At 48.1% G+C, this 12,087-nt stretch overlaps 2 protein-coding genes across 5 annotated transcripts in view; both read right to left on the bottom strand.

Moving 5' to 3' along the window:
• The window catches only part of F8 (coagulation factor VIII), a 92,475-nt gene that overhangs the window by 46,782 nt on the left and 33,606 nt on the right, over positions 1–12,087 (bottom strand). For all 4 annotated transcript variants that reach the window (XM_054040166.1, XM_054040169.1, XM_054040168.1 and 1 more), the window contains exons 11-13: positions 11,303–11,514; positions 7,961–8,111; positions 7,402–7,611 (exon numbers count right to left, since the gene is read on the bottom strand). In XM_054040166.1, coding sequence (XP_053896141.1) covers positions 7,402–7,611; positions 7,961–8,111; positions 11,303–11,514 — 573 coding nt within the window. The remainder of the gene's footprint in view (positions 1–7,401; positions 7,612–7,960; positions 8,112–11,302; positions 11,515–12,087) is intronic.
• LOC128843369 (uncharacterized) lies at positions 2,561–6,774 on the bottom strand. The gene is made up of 2 exons (XM_054040170.1): positions 4,024–6,774; positions 2,561–3,172 (listed from the first exon to the last, which is right to left on the bottom strand). The coding sequence occupies exons 1-2, from the start codon at positions 4,589–4,591 to the stop codon at positions 2,670–2,672; spliced, it is 1,071 nt and encodes a 356-aa protein (XP_053896145.1). The 5' UTR covers positions 4,592–6,774; the 3' UTR covers positions 2,561–2,669.

The following is a 12,087-nucleotide window of genomic DNA, read 5'->3' as shown; positions in this document are numbered from 1 at the left end:
CCCGCAGTCTCCGCCGCCCATTGGAATTCTGGGTTGAGATCCCAATGCCCGAATGATGCAAAACAGTGTCACGGGAGGTTCTGGGTACATGTCGTCAGGCCCCTCCCCCTCCGTCAGAGCAACGGCAGACAATAGATTCGCGCCTTTTTACCTGGGTTACCTGTGCAGACAACATACCACGCCAAGCATGGAGCCCGCTCAGCTGAGCTCACCGTCACCATATGTCCTCTGGGTGCCGGCAGGCGTGGGACTGCATTGCTACACAGCAGCAGCAGCTAACTGCCTTTTGGCGGTAGACGGTGCAGCATGACTGGTAGCCTTCATCGGCAATCTGGGTGCTGGCAGCTGTGGGGCTGGCAGCCGTAGGGCTGCATTGCACCAGCCCCTTGCCTTTTGCCTTTTGGCAGTAGATGGTGTAATAGGATGGTTACCAGTCGTAATACAAGTTGGATCATCGCACATTAGCAGAGTCTTCCCTGAGCAGCAGATCGTGCAATAGGCCTGAAGGCCATCATCATCATACAGGAAAAATGTGGCTATCAGTCTTAGTACACTAACTGCCAAGCGTCCAGTATTTGCTACCAAGCACCCAGAAGATGCCGAGGGCTATCAGTCATGCTGCACCGTCGTCTTAAGATGTAAAAAATAGATTTGTTTTCTATTCATTTGCTTCCCCCTCCCTCCGTGAAATCAATGGCCTACTAAACCCAGGGTTTTCAGTTTAATCTTTGGGGGGACCATTCTGTGTGACAGTTGTTTGTGTTTCTCCCTGATACACAGCCACCTTTCTTGATTTTAATTCCCTGTACCTGTACGTCATGTTGTCACTCAGCCCGCCCTCCCTCCCTCCTTCCCCTGGTCCGTCAAATACTAGTTTCGCGCCTTTTTTCAGACCAGGCGCCATAGCTAGCACTGGGAACATGGAGCCCGCTCAGATCACTGCAGCAATTATGAGCACTATGAACACCACGCGCATTGTCCTGGAGTATATGCAGAGCCAGGACATGCCAAGGCGAAACCCGGACCAGCCGAGGAGGCGATTGCAGCGCGGCAAAGAGAGTGATGAGGAAATTGACATGGACATAGACCTCTCACAAGGTACAGGCCCCAGCAATGTGGAAATCATGGTGTTACTGGGGCAGGTTCATGCCGTGGAACGCCGATTCTGGGCACGGGAAACAAGCACAGACTGGTGGGACCGCATCGTGCTACAGGTGTGGGACGATTCCCAGTGGCTACGAAACTTTCGCATGAGTAAGGGCACTTTCATGGAACTTTGTGACTTGCTTTCCCCTGCCCTGAAGCACGAGAATACCAGGATGAGAGCAGCCCTCACAGTTGAGAAGCGAGTGGCGATAGCCCTGTGGAAGCTTGCAATGCCAGACAACTACCGGTGAGTCGGGAATCAATTTGGAGTGGGCAAATCTACGGTGGGGGCTGCTGTGATCCAAGTTGCCAGGGCAATGAAAGACCTGGTGATATCAAAGGTAGTGACTCTGGGCAACGTGCAGGCAATAGTGGATGGTTTTGCTGAAATGGGATTCCCAAACTGTGGTGGGGCCATAGACGGAACCCATATCCCTATCTTGGCACCGGAGCACCAAACCACCGAGTACATAAACCGCAAGGGGTACTTTTCAATGCTGCTGCAAGCCCTGGTGGATCACAAGGGACGTTTCACCAACATCAACGTGGGATGGCCAGGAAAGGTACATGGGGGGGAGGGATAGCTCAGTGGTTTGAGCATTGGCCTGCTAAACCCAGGGTTGAGAGTTCAATCCTTGAGGGGGCCACTTAGGGATCTGGGGAAAAATCAGTACTTGGTCCTGCTAGTGAAGGCAGGGGGCTGGACTCGATGACCTTTCAAGGTCCCTTCCAGTTCTAGGAGATGGGATGGGATGGGATATGATGCTCGCGTCTTCAGGCACTCTGGTCTGTTTCGAAAGCTGGAGGAAGGGACTTTCTTCCCGGACCAGAAAGTAACCGTTGAGGATGTTGAAATGCCTATCGTGATCCTTGGGGACCCAGCCTACTCCTTAATGCCATGCCTCATGAAGCCGTACACAGGCAGCCTGGACAGTAGTCAGGACCTGTTCAACTACAGTCTGAGCAAGTGCCGAATGGTGGTGGAATGTGCATTTGGACGTTTAAAAGCGCGCTGGCGCAGCTTACTGACTCGCTCAGACCTCAGCGAAAAGAATATCCCCGTTGTTATTGCTGCTTGCTGTGCGCGCCACAATATCTGTGAGAGTAAGGGGGAGACATTTATGGCGGGGTGGGAGGTTGAGGCAACTCGCCTGGCTGCTGATTACGCGCAGCCAGACACCAGGGCGGTTAGAGGAGCACAGCAGGGCGCGGTGCGCATCAGAGAAGCTTTGAAAACGAGTTTTGTGACTGGCCAGGCTACGGTGTGAAACTTCTGTTTGTTTCTCCTTGATGAACCCTCCAACCCCCCCCCCCGACCTGGTTCACTCTACTTCCCTGTAAACCAACCACCCCACCCTCCCCTCCCCACTTCGAGCACTGCTTGCAGAGGCAATAAAGTCATTGTTATTTCACATTCATGCATTCTTTATTAATTCCTCACACAAGTAGGGGGATAATTGCCAAGGTAGCCTGGGATGGGTGGGGGAGGAGGGATGGAAAAGGACACACTGCATTTTAAAACTTTAACTCTTATTGAAGGCCAGCCTTCTGATGCTTGGGCAATCATCTGGGGTGGAGTGACTGGGTGGCCAGAGGCCCCCCCACCGTGTTCTTGGGAATCTGGGTGAGGAGGCTATGGAACTTGGGGAGGAGGGCTGTTGGTTACACAGGGGCTGTAGCGGCGGTCTCTGCTCCTGCTGCCTTTCCTGCAGCTCAACCATACGCAGGAGCATATCAGTTTGATGCTCCAGCAGACGGAGCATTGACTCTTGCCTTCTGTCTGCAAGCTGACGCCACCTATCATCTTCAGCCCGCCACTTGCTCTTTTCATCCCGCGACTCAGCCCGCCACCTCTCCTCTCGTTCATATTGTGCTTTTCTCATGTCTGACATTGACTGCCTCCACGCATTCTGCTGTGCTCTATCAGCGTGGAAGGACATCTGGAGCTCCATGAACATATCGTCCCACGTCCTCCGTTTTCTCTTTCTAATGTTCACTAGCCTCTGTGAAGGAGAAACATTTGCAGCTGGTGGAGGAGAAGGGAGAGGTGGTTAAAAGACACATTTTAGAGAACAATGGGTACACTCTTTCGTTACAAGGTCATATTTTTCCTCTTATAGTGAGGGCCTGCCGGTTTGGCATGAGAGATCACTCACGCAGTGCCAGGCAACAGATTTCGGCTTGCAGGCAGCCATGGTAACATGTGGGAATGGTTTCAAACAGCAGCGCCCTCATTTCCCATATCAAGCATGAATTGGGTTGGCCATTTAAAATGGGTTTTCAATGTAAAAGGAGGGGCTGCGGTTTCCGGGTTAACATGCAGCACAAACCCAACTAAACCACACCCCCCCACACACACCCAATTCTCTGGGATGATCACTTCACCCCTCCCCCCACCGCGTGGCTAACAGCGAGGAACATTTCTGTTCAGAAGAGCAGGAACGGGCACCTCTGAATGTCCCCTTAATAAAATCACCCCATTTCAACCAGGTGACCATGAATGATATCACTCTCCTGAGGATAACAAAGAGAGATAAGGAATGGATGTTGTTTGCATGCCAGCAAACACCGGGTCCATATGCTGCCATGCTTTGTTATGCAATGATTCCAGACTACGTGCTACTGGCCTGGCGTGGTAAAGTGTCCTACCATGGCGGACGGGATAAGGCAGCCCTCCCCAGAAACCTTTTGCAAAGGCTTTGGGAGTACATCAAGGAGAGCTTTCTGGAGATGTCCCTGGAGGATTTCCACTCCATCCCCATACACGTTGTTAACAGACTTTTCCAGTTGCTGTACTGGCCGCGATTGCCAGGGCAAATTAATCATTAAACATGCTTGCTTTTAAACCATGTGTAATATTTACAAAGATACACTCACCAGAGGTCCCCTGTGTGCCCTCAGGGTCTTGGGTGAGTTCGGGGGTTATTGGTTCCAGGTCCAGGGTGACAAACATATCCTGGCTGTTGAGGAAACTGGTTTCTCCGCTTCCTTGCTGCTGTGAGCTACCTACATTACCTCCATCCTCATCTTCCTCGTTCCCCGAACCCTCTTCCCTGTGTGTTTCTCCATTGACGGAGTCATAGCACACGGTTGGGGTAGTGGTGGCTGCATACCCTAGAATGGCATGCAGCTCCGCGTAGAAGCGGCAAGTTTGCAGCTCTGCCCCGGACCTTCCATTTGCTTCTCTGGCTTTGTGGTAGGCTTGCCGTAGCTCCTTAATTTTCATGCGGCATTGCTGTGTGTCCCTGTTATGGCCTCGATCCTTCATGGCCTTGGAGACCTTTTCTAATATTTTGCCATTTCTTTTACTGCTACGGAGTTCAGCTAGCACTGATTCATCTCCCCATATGGCGAGCAGATCCCGTACCTCCCGTTCGGTCCATGCTGGAGCTCTTTTGCGATCCTGGGACTCCATCACGGTTACCTGTGCTGATGAGCTCTGCATGGTTACCTGTGCTCTCCACGCTGGGCAAACAGGAAATGAAATTCAAAAGTTCGCGGGGCTTTTCCTGTCTACCTGGTCAGTGCATCTGAATTGAGAGCTCTGTCCAGAGCGGTCACAATGAAGCACTGTGGGATAGCTCCCGGAGGCCAATAATGTCGAATTCTGTCCACACTACCCCAATTCCGACCCGCAAAGGCCGATTTTATCGCTAATCCCCTCGTCGAAGGTGGTGTAAAGAAACCGGTTTAAAGGGCCCTTTAAGTCGAAAGAAAGGGCTTTGTCGTGTGAACGTGTCCAGGCTTAATTCGATTTAACGCTGCTAAAGTCTACCTAAACCCGTAGTGTAGACCAGGCCTAAGAGTGATTTTGCTGACACCAGCAGAAAGCCATAGGCCCAGCATGTTGGGATTCACTATCGTTTGGAAACTGGGTTGGGAGGCTGGAACAAACTTGACAGAGCGTATATGGAAGAATTTGCATGCATTATAACAGAACAAAAACACTTAAAATAATCTCAACTAGGCACTAAAATATAGTCTGTTCTCCAGCCATACATATTGTCAGTAAGATTTGTTCTGAGTTTTTAAAAGGCTGCAAGAATGTTGGGTGCTATTTAAAATTTAAATCTGCATACATGTGCTGTGCTGATCTTACTGCAGTGTCATGCAATGGCATGACTCGTACTGGTAAAAATGGTGGTGGTAATCTGCCCAGGCTCTGCCCACAACTACAGAAAAGCTGAAATTCTGCTAAAACTATCAGAAGTGAAACAGTTAATGATGCTGGCCTTGCAAAACCAAGCAAAAACCACAGCTGACTTAAAAAATTCAAGGCCTTCTCTATAAATGATAAGAAACAAAAATAAAGGAACAAGCCTAATTTTTAAAAGAATAATTTGCAGATCACTTTGACAAGAAACAAACAACAAATTATTGAATAGAAACAGCACTCCCAGGTGGTGGAACCTTGTCTACCATGACTCAGTCCAGATGTATTTTTTAAACCATTTTTAATACAGTTTTAAGTACGTTTGATGGGGGTGAAAGGTGCCAGATTGACAGCCCTGGGGGTTGAAGGCCTGTATTTATTATAGACAAGATACAGCATATAGGGAGACAGCGTATGCTTCCTGCACACTGTCCTTGTCAATGTATCCCGGGGAGGCGCCCCTAGAAGGGAAAGGTGTGTTCATTCTTTCCGGCTCATTTAGGCCCGGATCTTGCCAGATCCATGCGGGCAGATTCTTACACCCTTGCATAGTCCCAGGGAAGTCAATGACGCTGTACACAGACAGAGCTCCTCCCTCGTGGATCAAGGCCTGAGTCATTTGCCTCTGTGTTGTTCAGATGGCCAACAAGGAGGCCAGTGCTGATGGTAGCTTTTTATTGCCACTAAGAATGGGACTCAAGCCGTCTGGGCACTTCACATAAGACATGAGATCACCATTAGATGGTAACAGCATTTACCTTGTCAAACCAGTCCCCTGGAGGCAGAAGGCTCTGCGTTCCATCACCCATCCCACATGGGATTCTGTAGGAGTGGAACAGTATAGTTTTGCAACTCAAGGAGTAGTGATGGCAAGTTAAGGAAGGGTGCTTGTTGCATTCCATAAGGGGGGAATCCGAGTGGCCAAAAGAGTGGTTGTGGCTTTTCTAAAGTCTTTTGGGAATGACCAATCAGCTTCTGCCCCTGGCACCTGAATAAAGTACTCTGGGAATTACTCTCAAAGTTCCTTGCTCAAAAAAAAAAAAAGTTTAAAAGTTTAACAATTTTTTTAATTTAGAGGTTTTTATAGGGGTAACTTCACAATAACATTACATCTCTCAGCATTCTTCACATCATTCGTTAGTGGCCAAAACAGGCACAAAATGTGACTGTGTCTGTTGTATTTCTCAGCTCTGCTCTTTTGTCTCTCTGGAACACGTAACACCCAAGAAAGATTTCAGAGACTGGAAATTAGGTGCTTCTCTGAAGCTATAATCTGCAGGGTTTGACTGTGGGTAGCACACACAATACCGAATATGATTTTTCTTCATCTATACACTGGGCACCAGGTCATGGTCAGCATCAGGCCAGCAAGGCTGATTCTTCACAACTGTGTTCAAACATGGTAAACTTCTGTAAGGTAGCCACACCGTAGGAGTTTGTTCTGATGATAGGAGTACTTGTGGCACCTTAGAGACTAACACATTTATTTGAGCATAAGCTTTCATAGGCTACAACCCACTTTATCAGATACATAGAATGGAACATATAGCAAGAAGAGGTTTTTTTCTCCTGCTAATAATAGCTCATCTTAATTAATTAGCCTCTTAGAGTTGGTATGGCAACTTCCTCCTTTTCATGTTATATATATATATATATAAATAAAATCTTCTTACTATATGTTCCATTCTATGCATCTGATGAAGTGGGTTGTAGCCCACGAAAGCTTATGCTCTAATAAATTGGTTAGTCTCTAAGGTCCCACAAGTACTCCTGTTCTTTTTGCGGATACAAACTAACATGGCTGCTACTCTGAAACCTGTTCTGATGATGTAACTTGATAGCTAGCTGAGGAGCTCTGTTGTGGGGGAGGGAGTAGGGCGGAACCAGATGCACCTGGAATTACCATTTACGTGCTCATGCAGTTTCAGTTGAGTTCTGATTAATCTATCTCTTTCTCTTAATAAAGCTGGTTATTTTTCTAGCTGATCCCTACAGTTCATGCATGTAAAATGCTCCTGATGTAACATGCTGACCTGTCTCTGTTAACATATACTGCACAGCAGCTGGGCACAGTAATTTATAAAACAACTAAAGTTATTAACCTGGCTTTTCCATGCTCATGAAGACGGTTTCTCCAGAAAGTGGAAAGAGGGTGAGCATGTCCTTAAAGACCATGTTGTGTTTGAAGGTGTTTCCAGAGAAGAAAACAGACAGGAAGTCTGTCTGGGCACCAACACTTAAGACATACCAGTACACCACTTGATGCAGGCAAAGTTTCAGGTGCAGGTTGTCAAAGATGTAGCCATTAATACCTGGAAGAGGCATAAAGTGTGAGAAGTTTTATCAGTGCTTTGGTCTCACATGGCGGCTAACCTTTTATAGTTTAGCTGGGTGTGACAATACAGTTAAGACTTCAGTTCATTCCCTGGCAACAAGCAGCTGTTGATCACATTCCCCCTCCAGAAGGAGCCCAGATCAGGACAGTCATGGCCAGCTTACACTCAAGAAAGAACCCAAGATCAGGTCATTCATTGCTAGCTAATATCAGCTAACACTGATCTACCATAATTGTGCTGAGCCAATAAGATAGGTCCTTATGTATGAATAATCCTGTTTTTTTCTTCAGTCCTCTACTTACAGCTCACACCCTGGGATACTCACTGTGGATAACATTTGAGGCATAGAATTCAGGATCCTGGGGATTCACAGTAGCTGCATCTGTGCAGAACCTCTGTATATTTTCTGGCAGGTACCAGCTGTGGTTTTCATCAAAGACCGAAAACAACACAAACCTAGTCTCATCCGACATCATCTGGGAATCACAGAGGAAGGGGGTTATTCATAATCTGGGATGGCTCTGGCCTGGATGTAAACTGACACTCAGAGGTCACAGTGTGCCTGCCAACTATCACCCAAGACTGGGCAGGATGTTGGTACTGCACCCAGGCCCACCAGGTGGCAGCCTTAGCTGCTGTGCCCAGCAATGCATTTAATCCCTGCCCTGAACAACAGCCTGATTGCTAAAGGCCTATGGGCCCCTGATTGGATGGACAGGAGCACTCTCCCTGGGTACCTGGACTATAGAAAGGTCCCAACAGGAAGAGGAAGCTGTCTGAGCAACAGACTATTGTCTGCTGGTTGCTGCCTCTCCCAACCCAGCCTTGTTGCGTTGCCTGACCTCGCCTCCCCAACCCACTGACCCAGCCCCTGGGCTTGGATCTTTTGCCTATTGACCTCCAGAGAGCTCTGACCATTGTCCTGGCTGCCTCTGATGCAGACTGACCTGCTGCTACCCCACCACTGTGCACACATTTGATTCCTGCTCTGGCCTGCCCACCCACCGCTTCAGCCAGTGGGCACGACAACGCTCTCAGCCAGCTAGTGGAGTCCTGTGGCTGCACATCCTGTGTGTGCATGTATCCAGCATATGGCTGCTGCTAAACTCCAACCTAGAGCCTCACGGTATGTAGGCAGCAGCTCAGCCATACCATCAGGGGCTCGTTCACCTGCACATCTACCAATGTGATATATGCCATCATGTGCCAGCAATGCCCTTCTGCCATGTACATTGGCCAAACCGGACAGTCTCTATGCAAAAGAATTAATGGACACAAATCTGACATCAGGAATCAAAATACTCAAAAACCAGTGGGAGAACACTTTAACCTGTCTGGTCATTCAGTGACAGACCTGCGGGTGGCTATATTACAACAGAAAAACTTCAAAAACAGACTCCAAAGAGAGACTGCTGAGCTAGAATTGATATGCAAACTAGACACAATCAACTCCGGTTTGAATAAGGACTGGGAATGGCTGAGCCATTACAAACATTGACTCTATCTCCCCTTGTAAGTATTCTCACACTTCTTATCAAACTGTCTGTACTGGGCTAGCTTGATTATCACTTCAAAAGGTTTTTTTTTTTTTTTTCTCTTAATTAATTGGCCTCTCAGAGTTGGTAAGACAACTCCCACCTGTTTATGCTCTCTGTATGTGTGTATATATATCTCCTCAATATATGTTCCATTCTATATGCATCCGAAGAAGTGGGCTGTAGTCCACGAAAGCTTATGCTCTAATAAATTTGTTAGTCTCTAAGGTGCCACAAGTACTCCTGTTCTTATATTAGGTGAGTTCAGAGATGGTAGATTCCAGAGTGAGCTGCAGCAGCCAGGCTGAGCACGTCTGAGCACGAAGCTGCTCTGTGTTCATGTTACAACCAGGGTTGGGAAAAGCTCTTTGCAGAAAGCACAACTCATGCCTCAACCCAAAGAGAAGCACTGGAAATGTGCCATGAAAGCTTGCTCTTGCAAGTCTCCTTGCCCAGGAGTGCGCTCTGGAGGAGCAGACACGGAGTGCGCTCTGGAGGAGCAGACACGTGCTAGATGCTCATCCAAAGCAAACGTCTGAACCTTTGGGGCCAAATTCTACCTTCACTGACATTAACACAACCCTGGCAGTAGCCAAAAGCCCAGTCACTGACCATACGTATTGGGGATTTAAGAAAATGTTAATAGATTTTGTTGTCAGAGCTCATTAATTTTAACTCCCAGTGTCTTAAGAGGACATTGAAGGGATCAGCACTCCGTAGGATTGGGCCCTTGCTCAGGGCCACAGAGACAGGACTAGAACAAAAACAAATACTCTGTCTCATGAACAGGGTGCGTGATACTCTGGGGAAATGGGATCAGCCCCACCTGTGCGATAAGGGATTTGCCTCATCAAAGAGTTGAAAGAGCTCAGTCTGGGATGTGCAGCCATGAGCCAGGGTTTGCAGAAAGCCGGGTTCTCCATGGGCACCAGCTTGGGGCTGAGTGCCCTGTGTTGGAGCAGGGAAGACACCAAGGTAACCCAGAAAGGGACTGGGACCAGGACGCAAATGGTGGGCTAAAAAGACACCCATGGAGGGCAGAAGAACCTTTTTGTTTGTTGGGACTTTTAGCTGGATTGTTGTTACCCTGGAAGGGGTCATGTTCATTGTAACGCTGCTGGAGGGTTAAGCCACATCTCCAGCATTGACCTGTGTTGGAGAGCTGAGGAGATCTACTTCAGGGAAGGAAACTGAGGCAGGGAGTGCTGGCAGTGCTATGCTTGGGCAAAAAGGAGTGCTATGGGGTGGCCATGCCTTATGACACACTCCCTCGCTCTTAATGTTGCTGCTACACTACTATGCACCTGGTGCCATGGATATGTTAGTGACCTATGCACTTATGAGGCTGTTTCCTCTCAGGCAGTGCAGCCTAGTGAATAGAGCACTAGACTGCAATTTAGGAGATCTGGGTTCTATTCCCAGCTTTGCCACTGGCCTACTGGATGACCTTGGGCAAGTCACTTCCCCTCCCTATGCCTCAGTTTTCTCATCTGTGCAATGGGGATAATGATCCTGACTCCTTGTGCTTTGAGATCTACGGATGAAAAAAGCTAGGGATTATTATTATTCCAGAATCATTGAGATCTTTCAGGGGCAGGAGAGCATAGGTGTGAGTTACAATGTGAATCATTTCATATAACCCAACTGCTGTGTTTCTGTAACATCAGCTCTGATCTCAGATACTTAGTAATGTAAGTTACCCATCATATGGATATATGACCAGGCACTTGATAGCAGAACAAGCTGTCCAGAGCAGGTAACCATATGTCTGCACTGAAATCAAGGCAACAGACACAGGTTTTGTCAGTTCTGATTAATATTGGTGTCATGGAAAGTAAAGACTAAATTCTGCAGCCCTTTAGCCAAGCAAACCTCTCACGTGAGCTAGTGGGAGATTTGCCTACATAAGGGCTTTGGGATCTGTCCCTAAGGATGAAAAATTAGCAAGCAATGATGCATTATCACAATGGGAAAATTCAAATGTTGGGAAGCTGCGGTGTAGTGTCACTATGTCGTACCGCAATGGCTTTGTCCTGCAGCTCCAACAGGAAAGGAATGGGACTCCAGCACACTTTGGCCACACCTCCCACCTCCGCCATGGCAGGTGGTTACGCTGAAAGGGAAGAGCTCACCTGATTCCCTCTCTGATCCATTGATTCTTTAGAGCAGATCAAGAGGGGGCCGATTAGCCCCGAGGCCGTGTCTCGGACTGGGTTGATGGAGCTGTAGTAGAAATGAGTCAGGCAGCGAGGATCTGAGCCAGCCGGCCCATCCTCAGTCGTCACTTTCCAGCTGTACTTGAATGACTGGCCAGGCTCAATAGGTATATCCTTCACATCTTTATCTGGTAACAGACAACCCCAAGAGCAATTCATTAGGTTTGGGCATTCGGTGGAGGGGGTAATCCTACTTATAAAATGGGCTAGAGGAAGGAAGGGATTGAATGGGACAAGTAGGAATCAAGATCATACAAGCATCCTGTAGAAGCAGCCGAAGGTCCAGAACAAGCATCCAGATCCAGAAGCAACACAACAGTGTTTAGATTCCAGGATTGAGGCTTCTCTTGTGGGGACTGCTGGCCCAACCCCAATCAGAGCTCCTGAAATCTCATGAGAAAGCCTGATCCCACAACACTTCCAGCCCAAGACCATGAGCCAACAAAGCAATCCTCTGCAGGAAGGGCACTGGGCCTTAAACATGTGCTTAAAGTTCAGCACCCACTTAGGTGCTTTCCTGAATCAGGACCACATTTGCAAACCCAAGCGGCCAGTACAGTATGAAGGGAAGGTTTGAAGACTTCTCTGGAGGTGCTAGTACTTGCCTGAGCCAAACAGAGCCAGGGAGGGAAGGGAAGGTTTGTGCCTAATTTTGAAACCACTTATGAATATCATGGGCTGAGTTTGATCTGAACTCAAAT

Source organism: Malaclemys terrapin, chromosome 9, assembly GCF_027887155.1.
Source record: "Malaclemys terrapin pileata isolate rMalTer1 chromosome 9, rMalTer1.hap1, whole genome shotgun sequence".
In the NCBI taxonomy this organism is placed as follows: domain Eukaryota; kingdom Metazoa; phylum Chordata; order Testudines; family Emydidae; genus Malaclemys; species Malaclemys terrapin.
The sequence above is the reverse complement of the archived record's forward strand: the minus strand, read 5'-3'. Positions and strand labels throughout refer to the sequence as shown.